This window comes from Urocitellus parryii, chromosome X (assembly GCF_045843805.1).
Source record: "Urocitellus parryii isolate mUroPar1 chromosome X, mUroPar1.hap1, whole genome shotgun sequence".
Classification (NCBI taxonomy): domain Eukaryota; kingdom Metazoa; phylum Chordata; class Mammalia; order Rodentia; family Sciuridae; genus Urocitellus; species Urocitellus parryii.
The window spans coordinates 87,855,179-87,867,143 of NC_135547.1; the positions used below are offsets into that span (position 1 = coordinate 87,855,179).

The window sequence follows — 11,965 nt, forward strand, 5'->3', positions numbered from 1 at the left end:
TGGTCTCTCTTGTTTTCTTATTATATCCCTGTCACCCATTCTAGTATGGGGCACACAGTAGGTGTCAATGAGTACTTACTGAATGAATAACAGGATTCCTCCCCAATCGTCCTTCATACCCTCGCTTGAGGGAACCAGTGCTGGCCCTTTTGGTCACCTAAGAATAAGGGACATTTCTGAATCTACTTTTGTCACTGCCAAAACTGATTCTCTTCACAGAAGTGAATAGCACTTTAAAGGTCTGGCCCTAGGAAACCGTGGGAACCTCATACTCAGGAACAGGGCCGTCTGCTTCAGAGGTAGATAATCTGTGAAGGATACTAGGACAAGTTCAGCATGGGATCAGGCCCTGGGGCACGTTGGATGTGTGACTATTATTGCCGCAGTCTGGCTGGGCACAATTCAGGAGCCACTTGTCAAAAGAAACGAACTTTATTTTTAGAACACACACACCAAACCACACAGCTCCTCAGGAAAAACCTTCAAAGCCCAACTGCCACCACCGGCTTCCCACAAGCCTCTCTCAACCTCCCCCACTCCTCCTGCTCTTGAGGCCGATTGGCTGGGTCACATGGGCGGAGCCAAAAAAAGTCCCCCAATGAGCAGCTCCGTGGTCTGAAAGGGCAGGGAAACAGCCCAATGAGCATCACCGCAGAGGAGCCAATCAGTTGGCAGCTAGAAGTTTGCTGGGGCCACTGTGAGCCAATCATCAGCCGGCAGCTGGAAGTTTGCTGGGGCCCCTTCGGCTGTGGCTCTCAACAATTCATCCTCCTGGCTTCTGTTTAAGGTCCCAGCTAATGGGACCTTAAAGAAGAAGACTACATTTTGGAGCTAGATGTGTCCCTAAAGACCTTTTTGAACAGTCTTCTTTTTTTTTTTTCCTTTGGAGGTCCAGTTTAAGGACTGAGGGCACAGGGAACAAGATGTCATTCTAAGCAAAAAAATGTCCTCTCCTCCTCTTAGGGCTTGGTGATTTCTTCTGCCCTCCATCAGAAGAAGGAGATAAAGGCACAACTGCAATGGAAACAAGACTCCATTGGGAATTCTTGCTGGAGCAGAAAGGAGGCACATCACTGACCAAGAGAATGTCAAGCGCCTCTCAAAACAAAGAGAAAGAGCTTATTTTATTCATGTGAAAGGGTAGTAGGGGTGAACTTGAATTGAGGAATGTCAATTGGTTTTAGGTGTATTTTAAAAGCTGTTTTTCTTCTCCTGGGAAGCACTTTAACCATGAGGTAGGGGTAGTCAGCCCATCATCCTGGTGTCAAATGTTACATTTTTCATGTTGATGCCACATCCTGCATAAACCTCTTTGCCCTGTGATAGGATGAGTTGTTGCAGCTGTTAAGAGAGCACATGGGTGGAGAGTGGAAGAAAACATAAATCATGCAAGTAACAAGTTCAAGGGCCTAGGAATTTGTTGTTTCAGTGAGTGCTCAACAGCTTTATCTTTTATGTTGTTTGTCCTTAGAGAGTCATGAAGAGGGTGTTCTGGCTTTAATGATGCACCTGGTTTCTAAGGCCCACAAGACTATTTGAAAGTGACTGAGTGAGGGAGTGGGGGAAAGCACAAATGCTTTTAATACCCCATGAGCCTTGAGTTAAGATGGGAGAGCAGGGAGAGAGCACATGCCATGCTTTTAATAGCTTATAAGCTAAGAGTTAAAGTCCCTGAAGTACATTTGCCCTTTTCAGGGATGGGAGCTGTCTCATCTGCCCCTTCAGAGTCTTTACTTGCTTAATCTTAAGGGGTGCTGTTCTTCATGAGGGTCTCTTACTTCTTCATTCTTATGCCTTAGCCCTGGACATGAGCACCTTGGACAACTATACTAGAATCTCATTATTGGCTCCGAAGAGTGTCCCTGCACACCAAAGGCCCTCTCTGACAGGGTGGATGAAGAGAAGCCTCATATATCAACTTGAGGGGCTGGGAATTTGATTGGGGTGCAGAGAGAAATCAGGGAAGAGCACGAAGAAGTCTAAACTTTAGAGACTATCTTCAAAACTAGATTCTATCTTGGGAACTTAAGTTGTTTCTCCTGGACTGATGTCCCAGCATAATTTGCCTTAGATTATATATGGGAAAACTGAGGCCCTCTAGAGAGGATGAGGGAGTCACTTTGTGAGGTAGACCAGACTGAGGCAAGAATAATCAGCTGGCTACTTCTCAGACTGGCTGGGATCCTCTTGCCGGGCTCACACCTTCCTGGCCCACTCCAGGGCCTTTGCCCTGCTGCCTCCCATTCTCCCTTCGCTCTTCACATGTGCTCAGGGGACTGGCTCCAGATAGTGTAGGGAGATGTCTCTTTTGACTCTGCACAAGATGCCTTGATTCAAGGTTCTGCACTCTTCTTTGTTCTAGCCCTGAGGTACTACATTATCTTGGGCAAGTTGTTTCCCTTTCTTCTTTTAAAAGTAGTTTATTTTTGTTTTGAAATGGAATCTTACTATGTTTCTCAGGCTGGTCTTAAACCCCTAGGCTGAAGCTATCCTCCTGTCTTAGCCTTGTGAGTAGCTGGGAATACAGGTGTGCACTACCATAACTGATTAAATGTTTCTCCCTTTCCAAGCCTCAGTCCTTTTCACCCAGCTCTGACAAAATGAGTCAAGATCAGAACCAGAGATATTAAAACCTCCATTCTCTTCCCCAAACATTTATCAGAAGCATTGAGAATTATGTCCGTGATCTGGCATTCCAGCCATTTCAAGAGACATGCCCAGAGAGGGAAGGGGCTTTGCCAAAGTTTCCACCGCAATGTGACACTCAGCCTGACTCCTCTCAATCCTTCTCCTTCTATATCTAAAGCCTGGCAATTTCAGTAACTTAAAAGCTCTCGTGTAATAGACATATTTCTCATACGGAAGAATTCTAATTACTTTAGATACTTTCCTCTCGAGGAAATGCAGCATAACTCCCCACTCCTTAAACATTTAGCTGCATATAGTGGCTTCTTTCCAAAGATTACAGCAGCACAAAAAAGGACTAGCTTTAGAGTGAAGAAACCTACAGACACTACTTCAGCCATATGATCAAAGTTAACATCAACAGCAATAAATCATGTTGATAATACAAGCCCTTGATATGATATGATTAGAATAGCATTTTACTTCTGTGGTCTTCCTCCCATGTTGTGGTTTGAATCTAGAAATATCCCCCAAAGAGCTCATATGTTGGGCAATGTAGCAAGTTCAGAGATGAAAATATTGGATTATGAGAGCTATAACTTCATCAGTGGATTAATACATTTGATGGATTAATAAATTGGAATGGACTACTGGGTGGTAACGGGAGGCAAGTAGGGCATGGCTGGAGTAAGTAGGTCACTGGGAATGGGCCCTGGGACTCTTATCTTGTCCCTGCTCCTCCTCCCCCTCTGCTTCCTGGGTGCCATGAACTAACAGTTTTCTTCCATCATGCCCTTTCATCATGATGTTCTGCCTCATCTCAGGCCCAGAGCAATGGGAGTAGGCCAATCATGTACTTGGACCTCTGAAACTGTGAGCCCTAAATAAATGTTTCATCCCCTAGTTGTTCTTGTCAGGTACTTTGGTCACAGAGACAAAAGGTAACTAACACTCTGTCTTGTTTAATCATGAGAAAAACATCAGACAAATTCCAGTGAAGGGACATTCTACAGAATACCTGACCAGTACTTCTTAAATATTGATGACTCCAGATTATCAAAAACAAGGAAATCCTGAGAAAGTGTCACAGTCAATAGGAACTTAAGGAAACATGACAACTAAATGTAGTATGGTACTCTGGATGAGATCCCGGAGGAGACAAAGGACAATGAGTTAAAACTAAGGAAACTTGAACAAAGAGTGGACTTCGGCTAATAATAATGTGCTGATACTGGTTCATTAACAGCAATAAATGCACCACACTAAAGTAAGATGTTGATAATTAGGGAAACTGGCTGTGGGGTATACAGGATATTTCTGTATTGTCTTTGTAGTAATTCTTTAAATATAAAAATACTCTGAAATTAAAATAAATATATATATTTAAAACCCTACCATATCCATCCCCATGGTACCTTCTCATCTGAGGTATAGCTTCCTCACAGCTTTTTCCTCCCTCCCATCCGTTCTCCTGACAGCCAGCAGAGGGCTGCCTCTAAAACGCAAATCTGACCTTATCTGAATCCTTCCTGCAAAATAAAGGCGTTAGATGGAAAGTTCGGGAGATATATTGTAAAATACCGACCCGAATATTTGTCTAAAAGTTATTATAGTCCAGAAAAATGTGGGATATATTTCTGGTGTCCGTGGAAATAAAGTTACTAGGTCCAAAATTAAATACAGCTCAGTCTTTCCAAGGTTTCCCAGACAAAGCCTGCTTTTCAGATGCCCAACTCCCGACTCCTCACCCCATCGATTCCCCACCCCACCGCACAACTATAGAGTGAATTCCCTTTGTTCTGCCTTTATCTGTATAGAAACTCCTCAGCCTCAGCCCTCTTTATTCCTGACTTCTCCCTTAGGTCCAGCTACAGGGATTCTGCACCCCCACGCCCCAAAGACGAGAGCGCGCTCCTGTATGATTGTGTTGTGATATCCGGACCGATATCGTAGCTTTTATTTTTTTTACTACGTAAGAACGAGAAAAAAATGGATTCTTCTGGCTTCCCCACGCCTAGCTAACACTAGGCCCCAAGAAAGACTTGACGCACTAGAAATGAACAGATGAATCACCGAATAAATTAAAGTCCAGGCTCAGAACATCTCTTTGCGCATGCGTCAAAGGAAAGGCGTGGGAAGCTCTTTGCTACCTGGCTGGGTCTAAAGCGACCGCCGCGACAGGGAGGGGCTTCCTCAACCTCACCCTGCGATTGGTCAGGATGGTCCGCAATGGTCTGACGCAACGCCTTTGCGGCCTGGAGGAGCTTGCCCCAGGTCTGCAGAACCCCCAGCAACTACCATCTTGGAGGCGATTGCGTAGACTAGGAGGCTTCGTGCTGGCCTGTTGGAAGACTGGCCGCTAGAGATTGCACACTAGGGCGGACAAAAGACTCGAAGCGGCACTTTGAATTTGCTCAGTTTTATTAGGATCATCAGGGTTCACAGGGAAAAGAGGCGGGACTTCTGGGGGAGCGGGGACAGGAATACCGCAATGGCAAAGCGGCCTTGCATAGACACCTAGGCGGGCTAGCGGCACGGTGAGGGGGGAGGGAAGAAGAAAAGGATGGAAAGAGAGAGACTTGGTAGAACAGGGTGGCAACAGAGCCTTCAAGGCTACTGCACAGCTGCGATGAAGGCCACAAGGACCCTCTCCGCTTTGGGATCAGGGTGTCCACTCCACAGGAAGAGGGGCTGGGGCCAACACTAACAAGGAGAAGGGGGCTAGAGGGGCCCTGACCAAGGCATCACAATAAATACGTTTAGCAGCACACAGAAGCCTGCGGGAGGAGGAGGGCCAAAAAGGGGGAGAATCTCCCTTCCCCCCTCCCAAAATAAGAACTCTGCAATTACTAAACCATAAAAATAAACTTTAAACCCGTGTACGAAGTCGGTCACCCCCCAGAAGTGCAATGTGGAGCCGCATGGCCCTAGCTGAGGGGGTGGGAAACGGGACAGGAGGAGGGGGACACAGAGAAGAGACCCCCCAAAAGGGTAAGATGTTTATCCGGTTTTCCCCCTCTTCCCCGGGTTGGCCCAAGCGTTTGGGACTTGAAGCACCTCCTCAATGTCAGAATCTTCTGAATCGATTTCACTTCCTTCCTCCTCATAGCTGTCTTCGCTTTGCTCACTGCCTGCACAGGGGAGAGAGGCAAGGAAGGGGAAATCGAGGAGGGCAGTTAGATGTCACTCTGAAAAGGAACAGAAGACACAGCCAGGGCCTTTGAGGGCCTGGAACCACTTTCCAAGCGCCTCTGCTTGGAAAAAGCAGCTCTGTTTGTGTCAGCACATGCCCACAGACTCAATCCCACAGGGTGGGGGGCGGGGGTAGGAAGGAGGCATGAAGGCAGGGTGGGCTCCCTGCCTCTGTCCTGTCAAAATTGATACATTTCTGAAAGTAGCTTTTTTTCTGTCCCCTCACCCCCCATTCCTCAATCTGGCTCTTCCTGAGTTCAGACCTCAGCTGAATAAACCTATTCATCCCCAGGCAGCTCCCTCACTTCTTTTCCCCAGTCTGGTGCAAACAGGCCCCAGTCTGTCTTTTTCAGCCCAATTCCCCACACCCACTACCACCCCAGGGTTGGGCAGACAGCTCTGCCTCCCATTCTTGGATTTGCCATCAGGTGGGAGAAGAGGACTGACAACTCCCTCAGTTCCCCTACCCTACCTGAAAAATAAATCTAAATTGAGGCCACTCACTCATCCAACGCCATTATCCTTGATGACCCACCCCTGTCTGAAATGATGTTTGCTAGGGAGCCCATGGCCAAAATCTGTAGGAGTGGTTGGTTTTCTCACCCAGTCTATCTCCCTCTCCACCAGGTGGGGGCGGGAATGACACTTCTCTTCTGTCTGCTTAGAATCAAGCTCAAATACCACCTTTACCAGTCTTCTGGGTCAGAACCAAACTTAGGAGTTACCTCAAATACTTATCTCTCCCTTAAACCCCCTTGTGCAATCCTTCCTCATTTCCCAAAAATGTGTTCTTTGATAACTTCTGTGGTCAAGAAGTTTAAACATGTTGAGATCTGAAAAGTGAAATAGGTTTTTTTTTTTTCACAGTAGGTTTTCTTAGTCTTTAAGGTGCTAATATGTGTGATTCTATAAGAGGAAATTATTGTATGTAACATGTATGACCACTGAACCCTTCTGTGAGGACCAACTTTCAAAACTGATAAAACGGTTCTCAGGAGACAATTTTGGAACCCTTGCCCAACAAACCATGCATTTTCACTCTTCTAGGTCCTTGTTCACACTATCCATTCCATGGAAAATGCTCCACAGTGCTCTTCATTGGGAATGCAGCTTCCAATTCAAGTATCACCTCCTTTTTCTAGCTCTCCCACCCTCTTCCCCACTCTTGAGTTAGAATTAGCTGCTCCATCCTCTAAGCTTACAAAGGAAACTGTCACTTCACCTTCAGCTGCCCAAACAAGCCTGGGAGTTCTCACAAAACCAGGGATCTGGGTACAGAGTGCTGAACTGTAATGTATTTGCCACTTTTTTCCACGTATGTGTGTATGTGTGTTTACTTTTAATTTTCCACCACTATCTCCTATATTTTTGTCTACTTTTTTGTCTTTTGCTCTGTTACAACCTAGAACAGTTCTATCACCTAGAATTGAACTTTTTTTGTTTGGTTTTGTTACATTTATAAATTAAATGCTCGCTGACCTTCCTTTATTTAAAAAGCTGCATAAAGCTGTTTTTTCTTTCCTTCAGAAGAAAAGACAGTGTTAGTAGCTGGATACCCTGTTCCAGGCTTTCTCTGAGAGAGAAGAGTCTAGCTCACCTTCCTCACTGCCCTCCTCCTCCTCTTCTTCCACTGAGTCTTCAGAGATGATCTCTACCTCATCCTCGTAGTCATCCTGGTTGGAGCTGTTATCCTGATCCTTGTCAAAGATGTTAATATCATTCTTGTAGTAGTCAATGTCTCTGTCGTCATCATCACTTCCCTCATTGTCACCCTCGTTGCCATCATCATCACTACCCTCATTGTCACCTTCATTGCCATCATTATCTTCATCATCACTGCCCTCATCTCCGTTGTCACTATCACTGGTGTCCTGGTTGTTGGCACTGATGGCAAGGTTGCCACTGATGCCTCGGTTGTCACTGTCCAGGTTCTTGTTGTCACTATCAACACTCTTGTTGGGATTCTCATTGTTTTCAGGATTCTCATTTTTGTCGTCAGTGCTCTCATTGTCATCAGTACTCTTGTTGTAAGTGGTCTCATCATCAGCACTCTCACTACTGTCAGCGATCTCATTGTTGGGGTTCTCAATGTGGTTAGGGCTCTCACTGTCACACAGGCTCTCATTGATGTCAGTTATCTCATTGTCAGTGGTCTCGAAGTAGTCGGTGGTTTCCATGAAGTCAGAAATCTTGATGTCATGAATAGTCTCATTGTCAGTGGTCTCATCAATGTCTGAGATCTCGCTGAGAACGTCTCCCATGGCATAATAGTCATTAGCGTCTTCCATGATCACCATCTCAAATTCATCCTTGGCTTTACTGTGGGGAAGTTTCAGGCTAAGTATGGGGTTAGTGGGAGATAAACCCAGGGAAAACACTGAAAAATGGTAAGTAAATGGGAAGGCAGTAGGCTACAAGGGCTCCAAGGAATGATGTTAGGCTAGGAAGAGTCCCATTTCTGCCCTTGACTGTGTAACCCTCAGGCCATTTCTGGGAGTCATTCTTCACTTATAAAATATTGCACTAGATTATCCCAAAGGTCCCTTGCAGCTCCATAAATCTTGTATAATACTAACCTAGTCTTTGCTCCATGTCCAACAAACCATTTCTCAACCACCAATTCCCCCATCACCTTTCCTTCTCTTCTTGCTTCTTTCTGTTTGCCCTGTAGCCCCCTTCTCTCATGTAGTAGCGTAGAGGGTTAACCCACAGGTCATTCTTGATAATCTGTTGAAAGAGAAGGGGAACAGAGCCATGTGTATAAGTGCCAGACCTTACATCCAATTCCCCAGACACTCAGGGAAAGCCTAGCAAAGCCTTCTCTGCAAATGCCAAGAGGGTCCTCACCTCAGCAATTCTGTCAGCTTCTGGGAGGCTGTGGTTTGAGAACCAGCTGAAGAAGCTGTGGCTGGTGTCCTGGTTCCTGCGATTGTGGGCCTGGGGTTCCTGGCCCCGGTGCCAGCGAATAGGGGTGGAGTGAGACACCAGCCGGCCTATGGGAAGAGGAGGCCATAGAAACAGGACTGGATAAGGACAGACAGGGGGACATGGATTTACCTTGGGACCACCACTTACCCGAGCGGTTGCGCTGGAACTCCTTGACGATCACCATGTTTGTAAAGTAAGGGTTTGTCTGGAAGTATAGCTTCATTTTGTAGCCCATGGAGATATGTCTGAGATCCTGTACCTGCTCAGGGTGGTGGCAATGGTGGAATCTTTTCCCCCAACGGTACCTCCCACCCCCCTCACCTTTAAGGACCAGATTCCTTGGTGTTCCTCTTTGGCCTGACCTGAAGATTGGTCAAGTAGCGGAAAATGTCTTCATCTCGTTGGTTGATCAAGATTGAAATTCTGGGGTGGTTGAGGAACTGATGAGTGGAGCAGTTTAGGTCAAGGATTAACTGTTCAATGTGAGGGAGGGAGGGAAGGCCAGGCAGGGCAGAGCAAAAGAGAGGCTGGAGCAGGAGGATTTCTTCTATATTGATGTGATATGTGTAGAGCAAGCATACTTTATAAAAGCATACTTTTATTCCCATGATACAATTTATGTGATGAGACCCTGTGTTTATGTAATGTTAAATCTGTGTTAGGTAGCCTTGCCATGGTTCATATTTGCTATGTGTCTGGGTGCTGAGGATCTATGTCCATGTGATATCTCTGGATGCTGAGGGTATGGGTTCACAAAATACTATGTATCTGCGGGCTGAAGGCCCCAAGTGATGATGTATCCAGTTACTGAGGGCCTCTAAGTGGGTGTCAAGGGTCTGCATCCACATGATGTTGTGTGAATGGCTCTTAGAGTCTGTGTTCAAGTGATGCTATATGTCTGTGTGCTGAGAAGCTATGGCTACATAACACTGTCTGGGTGCTGAAATCTTGTGACTACATGATACTGTATGCCAGTGCGCTGAGGGCCTGTGATCACATGATATTTATATCAGGATGCCAGGGGTCTGTCTCCATGTAATTCTGTTAAGATGTTAAACCTACATGTTCCTAACATGTTACATGTATATGTGTTCCCCAGGGATGAGCTTAACAATCAGGAACAGTGAATAGGATTCTTCCTATTCTCCCTTTTCCTTCATTTAACCCCTTGATCTTCATACCCAGGTAATTCTCTCCTGGCCTTTCAGAGGCTCCAGCCCCTCCCTAATGCCCTCTCCTCCATCCCCTCCCAACTTCAGCTAGGATTGAGGTCTCCTAGTGTCTAAGTAGACAACTAGGCTTGCAGAGCCCTCTGTGCCTTAAACATCCTCTCTGGGCAGTTTCTCTGCCTTTCTCCTCCCTCTTCACTGAGTCAGTTCATCTTCTGTATGCCCCTCCCCTTTTCCTTTCACCATCTCTGGTCCAATTTTTCTGCTGTGCTCCCCTGGTACCCTCCCCCTTTCACTGTTTGTGATCCATTTTTTTTAATGTTATGCTTCTCCTCTTCCCCCACTCTTCCCATATGTGGTCCAGTTTTTATTGTGTGCTCCCCCAACATCTCCAGTCCAGCTTCTCTGCTGTTTTGCCCTCCTCCTTCCATCCCTCTTCTACCCAATCTAGTCAGTCTTCCGATAGGGGGCTCACCCCCATCTCTGGCCCTCCCAGACATCCCTTCACCCTTTCTGTCCCTCCCCCATGTCTCCTTTTCTGTCATGGGTTTCTGGCCCATGAGTATCGATGAGAAGGATACTGCTTTGACCCAGAAGCCTGGGATGTGCTGAATGATCAGGTCTCTGCGCTCCAGGAAGGGTCTTCGCATCTGGATGAACTTGCGCTTGAGACGCAGGAAGGCCTTGCCTGCCTTGATGTTCACTGCCTCCAGGTCCATTTGAATGCTCTCCAGTGCCTGCAGGATGCTTTCCATCCTCTCAGCATTTCTCTCTTTGCTTTCCTTCACCTTCCTCTGCTTCCTCCGCCGCCGCCGCCTCCTCCTCCTCCTCACACTTTCCTTTTCATCCTCATCCTCATCTTCCACTATGATGACAGCCTCCTCCTTCCTCTTTGGACCGACTAACATCTGGGGCCCCCACCCCCCTGAGCTACAGGTTTCTAGGGCCTTCTCTCCTGCAAGGCTGCTGGGCTCTGCAACCTGAAAGTCAATTTCCAGGCTCCCCCCAGAGGCTTCGGAAGGGGGGAGTGTTTCCAGGCTCTCTGTGGGAGGGGGCGACTCCCCATACCCTGACTCGATCGCAGGATCCCAGCCGGGACCACCAGCACCCAGGGTGAAGTACGCGCGGATCCCCCCCTCCTCAAGAATGACATAGGGTGGCGGTGGGGGCAGCGCGGGGCCCAGTCCCACCCTCCTCATATCAGCCAGCACCTGTGCCGCCTCGGTTTCCTCGCGGAGCCTCGGGCGCTGCTGGGGTGGAGGGAGAGGCAGTCGCAGGAGCGGCGGTGGCGGCGGCGGGGGAGGCGGCGGCGGCGGATCGCGCTGAGGGGGCTCCGAGCCGCTGAGGCGGCGGGTCTTGGCCGGAGGCCCCTCATCCGGGCGGTCCATGGTGACCGCGCTCACAAGCTCAGGAGATAGCACTAGCTCCTTTGCTCTTGGCCGGCCGCCGCTACCAGTTACACCTCAAATGCAGCCGCTGCGCCTCACGCGACCAGCTCCGCTCACCGCCTCGCTCTGGCGTTCCCTCCCACAGCGCTTGCCCTACTCCCTCCGCGCCAATCGCGAGGCCCCGCCCACTGCCTGACGCAAGGAGCCTGCCTGCCTCATCATTGGCTGCCGGCCGCCGCGGCGGCGCTCGCGTTCCTGCGACCCCTGCCCGCTCTCACGCAATCTGCTTGCCAACACTACACATCATCACTTTCCGATTGGCTCTCCTCAAACCCGCGAATCAGCGGGCTGTCTACCCCGGCGAAGAGAGGAAAATTGCCAAACGATTGGTTGCGAGGAAAGCTAGGGGAAGAAGCCCCTCTCCCTCACTCTTAAAACGTTTATCCAATGGGAAAAGTACCAGTGGTTCTGAAGACCAAAAAACAAGACGAAAAACAAACGCAGTGAGCAGGATGTGCTCAAATAAAATCGAAGAGCCTCGCTATCGTTCCCCCGCCCCCCTCTCCTCAGCAACTACGCACTTCTTAAATCTGCCCCTTCCCCCATCTCCTGCTTCTGCCCCCGTGGTCAACTCTAATGTATCCACTTAGGGTGCCGGCTGCC

General features: G+C 48.1%; 1 protein-coding gene across 1 annotated transcript; it reads right to left on the bottom strand.

The window, feature by feature from the left end:
* Positions 1–5,048: 5,048 nt before the first annotated feature.
* Positions 5,049–11,409, bottom strand: Tspyl2 (TSPY like 2). The gene is made up of 7 exons (XM_026407416.2): positions 10,496–11,409; positions 9,108–9,185; positions 8,893–9,004; positions 8,665–8,810; positions 8,450–8,544; positions 7,415–8,136; positions 5,049–5,756 (listed from the first exon to the last, which is right to left on the bottom strand). The coding sequence occupies exons 1-7, from the start codon at positions 11,300–11,302 to the stop codon at positions 5,626–5,628; spliced, it is 2,091 nt and encodes a 696-aa protein (XP_026263201.1). The 5' UTR covers positions 11,303–11,409; the 3' UTR covers positions 5,049–5,625.
* Positions 11,410–11,965: the final 556 nt, after the last annotated feature.

Coding starts and splice junctions, on each gene's coding strand:
- Tspyl2 (XM_026407416.2), bottom strand. CDS start 11,302: ATGGACCGCCCGGATGAGGGGCCTCCGGCCAAGACCCGCCGCCTCAGC. Junction 9,186..10,495: donor CAGGCTTCTGGGTCAAAGCA/GTATCCTTCTCA, acceptor TCCACTCATCAG/TTCCTCAACCACCCCAGAAT. Junction 8,811..8,892: donor GTTCCAGCGCAACCGCTCGG/GTAAGTGGTGGT, acceptor CTCTTCCCATAG/GCCGGCTGGTGTCTCACTCC.